Source organism: Thalia democratica, chromosome 7 (genome assembly GCF_965202585.1).
Source record: "Thalia democratica chromosome 7, ktThaDemo2.hap1.1, whole genome shotgun sequence".
Taxonomy (NCBI): domain Eukaryota; kingdom Metazoa; phylum Chordata; class Thaliacea; order Salpida; family Salpidae; genus Thalia; species Thalia democratica.
The window spans coordinates 34,290,495-34,305,793 of NC_139171.1; the positions used below are offsets into that span (position 1 = coordinate 34,290,495).

General features: G+C 27.7%; 1 protein-coding gene across 1 annotated transcript; it reads left to right on the forward strand.

The window, feature by feature from the left end:
- The first annotated feature begins 3,838 nt into the window (after nt 1-3,838).
- On the forward strand, nt 3,839-14,706 carry LOC145840257 (uncharacterized). The gene is made up of 16 exons (XM_082947450.1): nt 3,839-4,033; nt 5,757-5,938; nt 6,673-6,828; nt 7,025-7,189; nt 7,316-7,419; nt 7,563-7,785; nt 9,028-9,224; nt 9,471-9,558; nt 9,963-10,091; nt 10,204-10,347; nt 10,522-10,648; nt 10,855-10,997; nt 11,371-11,442; nt 12,185-12,254; nt 12,862-13,489; nt 13,546-14,706. The coding sequence occupies exons 2-15, from the start codon at nt 5,809-5,811 to the stop codon at nt 13,382-13,384; spliced, it is 2,271 nt and encodes a 756-aa protein (XP_082803576.1). The 5' UTR covers nt 3,839-4,033; nt 5,757-5,808; the 3' UTR covers nt 13,385-13,489; nt 13,546-14,706.
- Nucleotides 14,707-15,299: the final 593 nt, after the last annotated feature.

Below are 15,299 nucleotides of genomic sequence, written 5' to 3' on the forward strand. Positions count from 1 at the left end.
TTTTAAGAACAGCCATCATTTACATGAGTTAAGAAGAAGTATTTAACTAAGCTGGCATTTGTTTCATAAATCATTCACAAATATTATTTTAACTTTTTAAGCTTTACTTTTTTATTATCTTTTAACAAGGTTTAATTTAAGTTTTTAAATGAGTATTCGTAAACTGTTTACTTATTAGAGACCAAAAATTTTAAAATGTTTTTTATTAAATAAATTTATCATAAAACTTTTTACTTTTTATAAATAAGTTAATCGCGCGAGTCAAATATTTTTCCATATATGTTAATGTTAGCATATGAAGACGTCAAAAAACGTTAACTCACTGATGACTGTTTAATAAACTTATATTGTTTAGCAAATTTAATTTACCCATAGTACAACAGTGCTATAGAGTAAACTATTTTTAATTGTTTATACAAGTTTATCTGAAGGTTTGTTCATTATTTTTAAAGGTTTTTGGTTTCTAGATGTTAGTTCAGCAATTAGTTCAGAAACTTTTTGATTAAAAAAAAACATTTTATTTATAAACCGAACTTGTATTTTTAAATCTAAATTCGTATTTATTTACCATAACATATTTATAAAGTTTTGTATGATATACCGGCATACTAAATGCTTAAACTTTTAATTATCAATTAATTTAAACGTTAATACCTCACAACAACCTAAAGCAAAATTTTGTTTAACTCTTGCTTAATAAAGTAAAAATTTAAAAAGTACCATAAAAAATTGAAGTAATTTTTCAGCAAAACAAACTAACAGCATCAACGGTTCCACAAAAATCTAATTTTAAACCTTGGGCAGGTGAGCAAATTGCGAATTATGTTCAGTGCGTGATGTGGGAAGGGGAACGTGACAAATGGGCGAAATCACTGAAGCGAGACTGCTGCTTAGCAACCGGTTGTTTGGGCAGGTAATCCCGCGAGCATTGTTGGGTAATACCTGCGCTGACCAATCGCCCATAAACACGACTTAAATGTTACAATCTTTGAAGAGCAGACGAAAATCTTCTATGCAGTTTGAAATAAGTCGTGGGGCTTGATTTTCTTCGTTATTCACAAAAATTAAGTAATAACTTTGTTTTTTATTATTAACATACTTATTGTAGCTTTGTACGAAAACTTTATAGAACCATTACTACTTGTGCTTCTAATTAAAAGTTCTTTTTTATAAGTTTATTTAAAATTTACTATGAACTTTTTTAAAGTTATCTTAGTTTCATAACTTGTATTTTCTAAGTATATGTCCATTAAACGTGCACAACACAGGTGTAATCGTTTAGTATATTTAACTGGTAGAAGGCATAACAAAAATAAATCTTTTTTTTTATATGGAGTGCAATATAAAATAAAAGAATGTTCCTCTAAAATGAAAAAAAGTTATAAAAACGTGTCAACTTCTGACAAATAACTTTTAGTTTACTTTATCTTCCTCTGCTCTATTTAAACCTAAAAATTCACAACAAAAAAAAAAACTTCGCCATACTTTATATTTTACTATTAAAATCAGTACTTCCTCAGCATAAATTAGTTAAGTCAACTAAAATTTGAAATAAGTCTGAAAGCGGTAGACAATAAAAAATTGTAATTGGAAATTTTTAAGGTTGTTTTTAGCTGTTTTTTTCGTAAACAAAATAAACATAAAAAATACAAACATAGAATTACTACAAAATTGCTTCTCACAATTGTTCAAAACAAAAGTTATGACAACATAAGTGTAAGTCAGATCATTTAAAAATTGTTTTATACAAGCAACGTTGTGTTCAAACCATTAATCAATAAGTAAAGTTAAACTTTTAATTTTTATTAAAAGTTACTAATAAACATACTAAATTGTACACTATATCTTAACATCAGTCTTATCGACGACAAATTTTTATCCGCACTGTGGTGCACTTAGCTTTGAAGTGATGCAAACAAACAGAAGAAGGCATCGAGCTTCAATTTCGTTCTGTACCAATTTGGCGCTTTTTGTCGTTGTGGGCAGCCGCAGGAACCGGCTTGGAAGAGTTGGGCTTCCTTCCAATCGATTGTCGCCCACCACTTAGTGTGACCTACAAGTAGTTAGCTGCTAGCAGAAAAATATTTTTTATTTTAAGTTTTGTTTAAAACAAAAAGAGACTTGTAGTTTTTTTTTGGCGATGAGTGTTAAGTTTAGAAACGAATTTTGTTTATTTTGAAATAAGAAGCAAGGAAATAATAGTGCCTGTCAGTCAGAACTAAAGTAAGATAAAATTAACTAGACGGTTTTCCTTCACTTTATCATGATATGTCTGTTTAAATAAATCTAAGGCGACAAATAAGTCGTTATATTAAAATGATGGCTTTCAAATAATCTTCAAAGAATACTTTAAGATCTAACATATATTTTAAGCTGTCACCTATTACTGATGCGATAAAAACTCGAATGACATATCAACAAGCAACTTATAGAAAGTTTGATTAATGTAAAGCTTAAGATTTTTATCGAATGCCTTTCGCTTCATTTCTTAAAACACGAAACTGATTTTTGTTGGTCTTTGCTTGATTGCACGCTTCACTAAGATCTTTTCGACCGAAAAATATCCATTGACGACAAATTACACATAAAGTAATAAATAAAAAATGCGCTTTTATTTTTAATCTGTTATAATGTATGAAGTCAGCTTAGTTACTTAATATTTGATTAATATAAAAGTAAAAATCCGGCGACAAACAACTAATTTATAAGTCTTACATTTATTATTAATAAAAACAGTTTGATAATATTGTTAATATTTACAATTTGTATGAAAAAAAATCCGTAATATTTTTTTGCTGACTTAACATATCTTAAAATAAAAACAATTCAAAATTAAATTTTTACCGCTAGAAAGCTTAAAACTAGTGTTTTGAATGTGTAAATAATGTTTAACTGGTGTCCCCAAGACTAATCCTTCATCGCAAACAACAATTTTTCAATAAGCACTTACCTCTGTGTTTACCCAATACAAAAGAACTTACAATGTAAATTTGGCAGTTAATTTTACACCTTTTACAAAGCAATATAGCTCACACACAAAGTCTATTCGCTCCGCACAATTACTGCCAGCAAACAAAATACACAAAAGTTTTCACGGTGAACACACATAGGCACTACGTAGTGCGTTTAGGAGAAAGGAAATGTGTGAGCTCTCAGAAATGTTTGAATATCAAATTCACTTTGTAGCAATCGCTACTGCTCAAGTACAATCGAAACTTTAGAGTACTTAAAATTTTTTTTAACTATATTTTTAGGTTTTATTTGTTTTTAGCTAGAAAAAAAATATATCTTAGAATTATCATATTTTTTATTATAATAAAGCAGTTACTTTTTTTCTTACTATTAGTTTGAGTTTCAATGTAAAATTTCAAATTTATCTATATTACTTATCTCTGGATGCTTTTCATACAGTCTTCTAAGTCTGAACATTTAAACTGTAAGTTTTGTTTTAAAGCTATTAATGTTTTTAAATATTTTTAATTTTCGTTTAACTTGAAACAAAGTAGTTTAAGTTTAGTAGAGAACTATGTAAACAAATTTAGAACATTTAAAATAAAAAATTAAAATATATAAAGCTTATATAACGATGACAAACCGCGGTAACAGTCAACTTTTCACTGCTCTTAATCGACGCACGTGTTTTCACTTACATTGAGATTTCAAGTAGACGCGTCTTCAAGTAAACTTTTTAAGTTGTATGCCAATATATACGTGTAATTTGTATTTTTTATTTTCTTTTTTTAATACTTTAATTTTTTTAATTGGAGAAACTGAAATAAGTAGGTGTAATTTTTTATAGTAAAATTTACACACTTTAAAGCAGACGATGGTTGCGAAAAATCACATGTCGGCGGTTTGAGTTGCACGTTGCCATGCAACTACTGCATGCATGCCTGCCTGTGGAAATTGTGGGATGAAAATTTAGACGACATAAACACCACCTAACTTGCCACTGGAACAAAACACCCAACGTTGCAAATTACTCTCTTTTTTTAGCCAAAGAATTAGACGACTTGAAAAGGCAGCCTGAATGGTTAGATAATAAATGTGTTTGTTTTAGTCGAGCTTTACAGAGTTATTATTTGTTTTGCTTTGTTTTATGGCCAACAGTAAGATTTCGTAAAAAATTTGTTTACTTTTGATGAAAGTTCTGCAATATCAGTTATTTTTCAGTTTTACTTGTCCAACTTTTTCATTAAAGCGTTTTCTAACCTTTTATATTAGAAATAAATTTACTTTTCTTAAGTGTACTAAAAGCGTTTTTAAGTGAATTCAAAGTTTTTAAACGCATGACAAAACTAGAGGAAAAATTAAAATTATTTAGATTATTTAATTTGTTGGTTTGAACAAGATAGTGTTTATTTTACAATAACTTGATTTAGACCCACTAGACAAGCATTCTTATAGTTAGTACAAACACACTTTCATAAGCTTCAAAGTATTTAGGGTAGTTGCTATAAATTTATGACGAACACAAGAAAATATTTATCCTTTTACTGAATGGCAAAAAGATATATAAATAAAATAAGGCTTTAGTACGCGTCTTGCTTTGTTTACTGTGGAGAAAAAAATCAATATGTTTCAACTGATAGAGAATTTATTCCAGAAACTCACAGAATTTTAAATTTTCTTGAAAAAACTGTTAAATCTCTTTAAACAAACAAGGCATTGAATATTAGAAATCTATATTTTACACGCTATAACTTGATTTAATTAAATTAGTTGACTATGAGTTATTTAAATCTTATCAGCAACAAAAAAAAATTTAAAGGTAATAAAATTAACGGAAAATAAATTAATCTGCTGGGTATTGAACTATTCAATAACCTCTAAAAAATTAAACCTTTTTTGTTTTTTGTTTTTTTTTAAGTGTATATTTTCTTTTGTTAAAGCTTGCAAAACAGTGTTGTTTAAAATGTGCAATACTGTATTAAAACAGAACCAACTCATGAGTAAGTAAATTTAAATATTGATTAAAGTCTAGTAATGTAATAGATATTGAAAGTTACAAGGAACTCACAAAAGTCACACAAAGTAAATTTTGTTAAATCCAACCTTTTAATCACCAACAAAAAAGTTAATAAACAGCATATTTGCAATTTTCAAAGAAAATATTTAAAACTGTTAAAGGTTGCACAACACACAACAGTGTTCTTTAGGTTTTTTAAAACTGAAAAAAATATATAAAAAATCAAAGGTTTACAACTTATATATTGATTGAATTTAGTTTGTTAAATACATCTTGAAAACAAAAAATACAAGGGATTTAAAATGGTTACACATAGTAAATGCTGTCAAAAGTTCTAAGATCATATCCATTAAAAATGCACGTCAAAAACTATCAGTTTTTATGTTACTTGCTATATTTAAACTTCTGAAATTTTAAGCGATAGCTTTTGTTTTATACTAAACTTTAACGACTTTTTGAAAAAAAAAAGTTTCATTACTCATTTACAATTCAACTGAAAAAAAAAACAATATTTTTAATACTACTTTTATGCTAATAAATTCACTCAATTCTTTAAAACACGTTACTAAAACAATATTCGGAACTAACTAGAAATCAATTTTAAGAATATTCTCTAACGAATAACCTTTAGATGTAAAAACATGCTAGTTGATACAGCGTTTTAATTTGACAGGTAGAAATATCAAGCTCAATTAACCAAAAACAACATAAAAGTACTTTAAAGTTGATTTTTAAACAAAATACACATGCGTCACACATTGTTTTTTACTAAACTTATAATGTTCAGCGTGAAACAAGTGAAATGTGATGATGAAAAGTGCGTGGGCAGCATTAGTCTGATGAAGAGCGATCCGAAGTGCAGTTTGTATTTGGACCATGACAGCACCCTTCACCACATGGTGGCCGTCCGACCTTTGAGTCCGAGAAGGTTGTGCCCAACTACCATCAAGTACGACCCTTGCAAATTCGGTAAGATTTTTTTTTAGTTTTGTTTATCAAAAGTGTATTAAGTGTTTGACTATTTAAACAAGTTCCTATAAAAAAGTAAGCATTTATTCTAAAACTTTTTTACATTAGTTTAGAGGTTGTAAAGAATATTAGAGTAGTTTATTTTTATAAGCAAGTTAAATAAAGTTTATATTGTTTTTTTTGTGATTTCGTATCTACGTAGATGATTTATCTCCTTACAGTAAAGTTTGTAGATATGGATTTATGTTTAAAGTTGTAAAAACTTGATAGCTTAAAATAAATAAAGAGAGTACTGTTTCTTTCGAAGCTCCTAGATTTAATTTTTTATTTAGGTTTTTTTAACTATATATATAATATTTTAAACGTTTAAGTTTGTTAACTTTAGCAAAAATTATACCAGTTTTTGATAGCATTAATTTTTTTATGTAAACTTAATTTATTTTAAGCATGTTTTTTCTTCTCCTTATACTTAAAAAAATTTAAGTCTGCAATATTAAAAAATCTTGTTTTTATCTAGCTCGTAATAGTCAAAGTAAATAAACGGTGTACAGCTCGATGACTGATAAATTTTTATATACTTCACGTCATTTGACTATATTTTCGAGCTTCTACTAGTTTATAATGCTAAATAGTTATCTATCAAGATTTTAAATATATTATAGATTTACAACATTTTGTTTTAACTAATTGATTTGAGTAAGCATTTAAAATATTTTTCCTAAAACAATTCACAGTCGATCAAAAGCCACCTGATGTATCTTTGACAAGTCTCAACGCGACAAAAGTCAGAGTGAACATCAGTTTGCCGAAATGCACTGCTGAAGCGTGGAAGAATGGCAAGGCTACTTACTTCTGGTATTTCGTTACTTACTGGAAATCCACGCAGGCAAGTCTTTTTAACATGTTAGAGTGTGTTTTTTCTATTCAAACTTGACTTAAAACATTTAATTTTAAAAAGAAACTGGTTTAATTATATTTTTTTGTGTTTAATATATATTTTTTAAATGCTTTTGACTAACTGTTTTTTCCTTTAAAACATTAGTAGACTATCATACTGCTTTCTTATACTTTTCACACTACAGGGAGAGACAACTAGCAACACGCGACAAGCAAAAGGAAAGCACAACACCACAGTGGACTTGAACCTCGACGAGGCGTCTCTGTACTACATACGGGTCACTTATTCCAACTACATACACGACGAAGGGCCGGTTTTGCACAGCAAGCACGCGCAAGTTCACCACTTGACAGGTATTTCAAACATGCTCAATTTGCAACTTCAAACTTTTATTTACTTTTGCGAGCAAACACAAGACTGCGCTTGTGCAAATTTGCTCAACCGTCGCAAGGTTATTTATAACTTTGATATTTACATAGCTCCGGTCACCGCGTTGGATAAGAAACCGTTTCGACCGTTTGTCAATGCAACCTGCTTGCATTCACATGCTGGCAAGGGACAAAAGCTGTTGTTAAGTTGGAAGGTGAAAAACTTAATTACTTTTTATATGAACATTTTTGTTAATGTATAACTTCTAGATTCTCCTAATACTTTGTTAACCTGAATAATAAGTTCATACTAATAAAATTATGTAATACTAACTAATTCTTAATAAAAAACAAACAGAAAAGCGGCATAATTGAAGAGTACCTGATATCGCTCAATATAACAAACAAATTAACGAAACGGGAAATCATTAAAGCAAAAACAACAAACAATTATATCACAGTTGAAAGTTATGTACCAAGAGAAAGTGTAATTAATGTTACAGTAAAAAGCTCAAACCAAGCTGGAATTTCTTTACCTGAATCTCAAATTATCGACTTTGACGTTTGCGCCATATCTCAAAGTTGGTTTGAAGAAAAAAATTTTTGTGTTCTTTTGTTAGACAAAAAGAAAAGTTAATACCTAATAATTCATTTTTGATCTTAAAACAACTAATTTACTGGACTAAAATGTAACTTAAGAATAAAAATTATATAGTTAGAAAAAAATTAAAAATAAAACTTTAATCCAAAACATCACTCGACTAGAAAAACTTTAAAAATAAGAGCTTTGTAAGATGTAAATTGAAACCTTTATATTTCATTTGTTGTTTATGAAACTTAATGTAGAAATATGAGAGTAATCTAGGATAATATTCACATAAAGTTAGCTCATCTAAATCAAAACCAAATAAAAATAAAATCTTAGGTTTGTAGTTTCAAATAATCTTAGTACTACTGTTTTAAAAATATCTTAACTTTTTTGCTTTTGTCTGATTTACAGTTTTTTTATTTGATAAGTTTTTTAAAAAGCTTCGCTCTAAGAAACCATGTGTAACTAGAATGGTGACCCATTATGTTGATAGGGTTATATATACTGTATTAGGTTTAAATATTCACTAATTATTAAACACTACTAAAAGTTAAGAATTCAAAGTACTAAAATGTTTTTGCTAAAGTATGAACTATTGCGTTTAGTAAAGCATAGAGCTGTTTAAAGTATTTAAACCTGAATACTAATCTCTTTGTACTCCAGGTTAATTAAATATACAAGTATAGCATTTATTCCAGCACACGGCTAAACTTTTAATAGTAAGTATAAAACAGCACTTCAGCTTTCATCGGTTGAACTTGTTCACAGTTTATTATTTTTTTACGCACACGGTTGAAATGCTCCCGTCAGTTTTTATTCAAGTTTATTAATTTTGCATATATTGATTTTACGTATATTAATTTTGCGTATATTATTTTGCGTATATAGTCCTGAGCATGACGTTAAACTGTTCTGGTGCATGACTCGATAACCGAAAGGTTTTCTGTAAACCAGGTACTTGGACCAAACCTTTTAATCGTGTTTTTTGTCGTTCAAGAAACTATGTATATATATATATATATTATGTATATATATACATAGTTTCTTGAACGACAAAAAACACGAAAAAAAAAGTATATATATATATATTGCTTAATAGTTTTTGACTAAATTTTTACTAAGCTTATTACTTAACTCTATTACATTACACATAACTAGTAAACTAATTTAGTAAAAATTTTTTCAGTTTTTAACAAACTAAACTATTTCAAATCTTTTAAAACTTTAAATACAGGTTTTGTCATTAAAGAATGTGGCATTAAGAAAATTAGAAAAAATTCAGCTTTTTTGTATTGGAAAGCTTCTGTGAAAAAACCCGATAATTACCTTGTTAATGTTAAAGACACCAACAAGAACTCATCGAAAGATATTTTCGTGAACTCAAATAGTTTTGAAAAGTCCATTAAAAACGAAACAATTAACTACTTGGAGGTATCTTTATTTAAATTTTACATTAGAAAAGTACCAAAAATTTTGATGTTTGAAAAAATAGATAATAAAGGTTGTTGAAATTCTTTATTAATGAAATAAATTGATTTCTAGTTTTTTTAATAGAGCAAAGTAATTTTATATTTGTAATCATATTAAATACTTTATCTGTAAACTTTAACGTAATTCAACTTTCAAAACGCAAGATGTAATGAGATAAAATCTAGTGTAACTAATTTAACCAAACAGGATTGCGCGGTTTATCAAATTAGTATTTACTCACAAGTTTATGGGCAATTAGTAAATCCATGCCAATTGAAGTATATGCAGCTTAAAAGTTTGTTTTAGTTTTTAATATTTATAAATGAGAATTTCAAATTTATAATGATAAGAATAGTTTTTGACTAAACAACCAATAAGATATATAAACGTAGACTTTTAAAATATTAATTATGACTATAACACTACTCACTTTAACTTAAATATTGAAACTTTTAAATTTTCTTTAGTATTTGGTTTACTATGTATTTTCTTACCATATTTCTACTAAACATTTAAAATAAATAATAATGCAACTAACTACTTTAAATAAGTAACTGAGTTTTTAATTCCAATTAAATAGCTTGTAAACAAGCAAACTTTCCTTCTAAAGTTTTTAGTTGCTAGTTTATATTTAAATAACTGCTTCAGCAAAGGACAATAAATTTAAAATTAAAATTAAATTCCGATTTAATTTGTTAGATTCTGTACAAATAGAATTTAGTGAAGTTTTTGGAAACAGCACCAAAGTTTTAATCACAGATCAAAAATTGTGTTTTCAATCAGTGTATGAATATTTTTACAAGGAACTAAATGAACAAGAAAATAAAAGTTAGTTGATTTTCAATGGATAACCATTAACTTAAACTTAACGATAAGCTTGTTTTTGCATAAATGTTTATAAATATTTACTCAAAATAAAAAGAAGCAATTGTTATTTCAGACAGCATTATGCAAGTGACAAGTAAAAGTTTTACCATAAATGATTTGAAGCCTAATACAACGTATCAATTAAAAATAATGCAGAATTACATGAACATACAGCAAGGAAATTACACTGTGTACAATTTTACCACAAAAATAACAGGTCGGGATAAAAAACAATAAAGTTTTGTTTCTTTTATGGACAAACTAAACGGTTTTTGTACCTAAAAACTATAAAAGTTTGGTTAAAAACTTTTAAAATATTTTTTGTCCGAAGTCTAAAAATAAAAACTTTACTAAGAAATATACTTGATGTAAAAATTTATTAATTTCATAGCTCCCGAAGATGTGCCAGTATTTTATTTCAACAAAACAAGCAGACAGAATTTGTACGAAATTAGTTGGTATGCGCTCGCTAAAAACAACAGAAAAGTTTCAATGTACAAAATGAAAATTACAAACAAGTAGTTGTTTTCTTTTTTTTTAGAAAAAACTGGTAGAAACTAAAAATAAGTAAGTTTAAATTTTTTTAATGTAACTGAAAACTGTTTAGTTTGATTGAAAACATAAACTTATACTTGAACAACTTTTTCTCGAGAAGGTAGCTTTTCAATAAGATTTAAAACGAAAACAAAGCTTTAGTAATAAAACCTACTTATATTTAATACAGTTATTTGAGGAACGACTTCAAAGGTAAAAATTGCACTAAGAAAGATAATTCCACGATGCTGTGTTTCTTTTACCAGCCAACATACAGATCCTATTTCAATTTATCCGACACTGCTGGAGTGCAATTGTCAGCTTGCAATACCGGTGAGCTCTATTATTACGTCATAGTTACATAAAGAATCTAAAAGTAGTCGAGAACTTTTATTTGATATAAACATGTTTATAACACTTCAGTTGGTTTTCATTTCTTTAAGAAAAATTGTATTAAATGTTTACTTACATACAAGTTACATACATATTAAATGTTTCTTAAAAATTTATTAAACTTAGTAAAAACAAAATATGTTTCAAAATATAAATCTAAACAATTTTTTTTTATCTAAGTTTTAAGTGTTTTATTAATTAAATTTTACAATTATAAATGCAAACATCTAGCATTTATAATAATATTCGTAGTTGCTTGCAACTTGTTAACTGTTAGCTGTTTTTGTAAAAAAAAAACTTATTAATAACTCAGATGGAAATAAAGTGTTGTGCTCAAAATGGTCAGAGTTTAAATTGGTCCCCCGGGATTACAACGTGGGATTACGTAAGTTCAAGCTTAGTTCAAATTAATATCCCTTTCATTTATTATTCAACGTCGTAAAAGTTTAATTTTAAACCAAACTTTTCAAAACATATTCTTTTTTACAAGAAATAATACAAGAAAATTTTTACATAAAAAGCGCAATCATACACACAGGAAATTGATTATTTCTGAAGCTTTTAAGTGAAATTATCGCGGAAGCCTAATGCGTTGTTTTAGACTGCTGCAGCAGCTTGCAGTAAATTTGCGTGCAATTTCAACAATTTTCGCACGCTTGTAATTCAATTTAAATTTTAAATGCTTGCATTAAAAAGCGATTTTTTTTTGTCAGAGTGAACATTTCAAAAATTATTCACACTTTTTTTTTTTATGTCTTATATTTAAGATAGGTTGAGTTCTATCAAATATTGTTAAAATTAAATAATTCAAATATCTTTTACTTCTTTAATTTATACTTTTTTGGAGTTTTTTAGAGAAGTTTTTTTATTCTTTTAATTAAGTTAAAGCTTTATACTTATTTGCAGATTAAAACAATTTTGTCATTTATATAGTTTTTTTATATAAAATAAAAAATTAAGTTTACTTATAAATCCTAAATAGCTTTTAAGCTAAAAATTTAACTTAGAAAAAATAAGAAAACAATTTATAAGTCCTAAACTAATAAAACTGCAGTAAAATGTTCTTGATATTTAAATTATTAATTAAAAAGATTTCGTTCATTGTTAGATTTTTATAATTTATACAGATAAAGTTGTATGGATAATTCCATTGATGATTCTGACTGCTCTTGTTCTTTTTGTGTGCTTCAAAACTAAGTTAGTTTGTAGGAGACAGTGACAACTTTAAAATTTACTTACCAATTGATACATTATAAATAAAAGAGAAACTTTTTTAAGAGTTTAAGATTTTAACCAGCCTAGATAGTTCAATGAAAAATATTTAGTTTAAAAAGAATGGTTTCTAAAGCTTGTTCAAACGCCAACAGTTTTAAAAAGCTTTCTGATTTACAAATCAAAATATAGGTCAGTAAAAAAATCAAGCCAGCAATTAATGCACAGCAGAGATAAAAGCCACCTTTTTATTAGGTGAATTTTCTCTTGCATTATTTATAAAGCTGAAGTGGCTCGAAAGCAATTTGCAGCTTTGCGGCGGCTTTTTGCGTGAAATTTTCTGTTTCAATTGTCGCTCATTTGTACATTTTCTACTTGTAGCAATTTTGTACTCAAAAAACTCTAATGAAAATGAAACTCTAATGAAAGTGAAAAAGGCAATTTTAAATTTACAACTGTCCATGCATTTTAAACGGCTTTAAAATATGAAATTACTCTTTTGACTTCAGAAAAAAACTATAAATAGTTTATGCGTTTTACTCTTTACACAATTTCAAGTAATTTCACAAAATACAATTAAACTCAACAACAGAAGGGAGACGAGCGGGAACGTCGAGCCGAAGATCAGCAGCGAAGTGATGGAAAGTATCAGGTTCACCCAACTGGAACAAAACCAGCACAAATGTCAACCGACTAGTGAAAACATCGAAACGCTAGACGAATGGCGGGGAAACCTAAAGAAGAAGGAAATTGAACCGGCGACCAATCAGAAGCCGCCGTCTTACGTCATTGCCTCCGAGATTCCCAGCGTGAATACGGCCGAGTTCCTCGACTTAATGACGTCATCGGAGTATCGCAAATTTGATGACGTCATTGACGGAAATGAGAGCGATTACGTGAGGAGGACGGGAGAAAGAGTGTCGGATGACGACGACTTCCGGTTGCTGAAAAGCGATGAAAGAATTGATAAAAAAGAAGTCAGGACACCTGAGGTTGTAGTTTTGCAGCCAACGGATTTATACCTGAAAAGTTTTGATCAGTTGGGTGGCAGTGGTGAGGAGAAAATGCTGCTGAATGACGTCAACGCCTACGTAGGTGAAGATGTTTTTCGGTAGTGGAAATTGTGAGTCGGTGGGAAATTTATTGAGTGCTCTCGGTTGCTAGCTAGCGGTTATAAACTTTACGGAAAGGTAGGTTTTGAAGGACATCAGAGCTTATCGGTGAGTTTGTTTTTTATACCTTTAAATTTGTTGTTTTTGACATTTTTATGTTTTAGGTTTGGACAAAAAAGAATGGCTTCTTATATAGAAAGGGCGTTTGTGATAATTGGAGTTCTACGTTTTCTTAATTTTATCACAAAGTTAAAATCAGAAAGAATAAGGAATTAAGTTACAAAAGGTATTACCCATGAAAAATGAATACTTATGGATAAATTTGCATAAAGAAATAAATTTAGGTGAAAGTAGCTTACAAACTATAATATCAATAAGTAAACTTTTGTTAAACATGAATGTTTTCAAAAACAAAAAAATTAAATGATTTTAAACTTTAATTTACCTGCTTTCAGTAACAAAACAAAATATAGTCTTTAAAGATAAAATAAAATTGTCAAACAAATTAAAACAAACTGTTAATAATATTGCTATATTAATGACTCAACAAAAAAAAATTAAATTTTTAACAGATTTAATAATCTGTTTTAATAAGTTATCTTTAAACAAATATTTAACAAAAACTTGAGACAATAATCATTAAAAAAAAAAAATTGAGCGAATAAGCATTCAATTTTGCTTAAATATATTAATTGGTATTTTCTGGTGAAACTTTTAAGTGTTTACTTATTGAAAATTTAATTATAAATTAAGTCGCTAACAAAAATACTTAAAAAGGGTTAGCTAAAATTTATTTTTCTTGTTTGTTCAATAAAAATGTTTTTGAATGAATCTTGTCTAAAGCTTTTTGTTTAGTACTTTAAAATTTTGCAGTAAGTTAGACCAGTGGTCGTCAAGGTGTACACTGGTGCACATTAGTGTACACGAAACCTTTTTTGGGGTGCACGAAAATTTGAGATTACAAAATAAATACATAAAGTTAGATTAAGTATGTAGTTTATCTTTAATAAAGTATTTAAAGAATACTGAACTGGGGATTTTGTAGTAATTGCGGAAAAGTGTTCAATTAATAAGTATGTAAGACAAAGCCATACAGCTAAAATATCATTGTGAAAATAAGGTAAAAAAAAAGGTCAATTAAAAAGAGGATCAAATAAAAAGTTTCAGCTTCAGTTGTTAAATGGTTTGCATGTAAGTACAAACTGAGTCATGAATTTTAAGGAAAAATGCACTAATAAAAGTGTTTATGTAGTTCCACCACTAGCGGCGCTTATTAAAATTAGATCTTGGGGTGCACCGATCATATTTTTTGCAACTTCGTGTACACAGAATTTGATTAGCTTGACGACCACTAAGTTAGACAATTTAAAATTGCTTAGATCTTTTGATCGCAAAATATTTGAATATTTTATAATTTAATAATTGACTAATAAATTTTGTGTAAAAAACTAGTTGTTTTGTTGGTAGGTACTTTAGATTAAGTTAATTTTTTGACAAAGCTTAAAAATTTTCTATTTTGCATTATATATGCAAACTAGCTCAAATATTTAGATCTATCATTTTTGAACAAAAAATTGCTTTTATTAGCTTTGTAATAGCTTTATAGAGTAATTTTGAATAAATAAACATAAATTCTACAGTAAATCGCAAGTATTTATAGAGCTCACATTTGACCGAAACCAAAATTTAACAAAATCAGCTGAAAAATTTATACAGCACTCTTTGTCTCGTTATAAATAATAGCTATGCTCTATGAATATTTAATAATTAGAAAGTTTTTATTTTATTATACTATACATTGACCATATTTTTTTTTACTTTTAAATCTTAAACAACACACTTTGTTGGTAAGCAATAACATTTTTAAAAGGTTCTATATAAGTAGAACTACATAAATTCGTTTTTATTTAGTTAATTG

Coding starts and splice junctions, on each gene's coding strand:
- LOC145840257 (XM_082947450.1), top strand. CDS start 5,809: ATGAAGAGCGATCCGAAGTGCAGTTTGTATTTGGACCATGACAGCACC. Junction 7,190..7,315: donor GCAAGTTCACCACTTGACAG/GTATTTCAAACA, acceptor ATATTTACATAG/CTCCGGTCACCGCGTTGGAT. Junction 7,420..7,562: donor AGCTGTTGTTAAGTTGGAAG/GTGAAAAACTTA, acceptor AAAAACAAACAG/AAAAGCGGCATAATTGAAGA.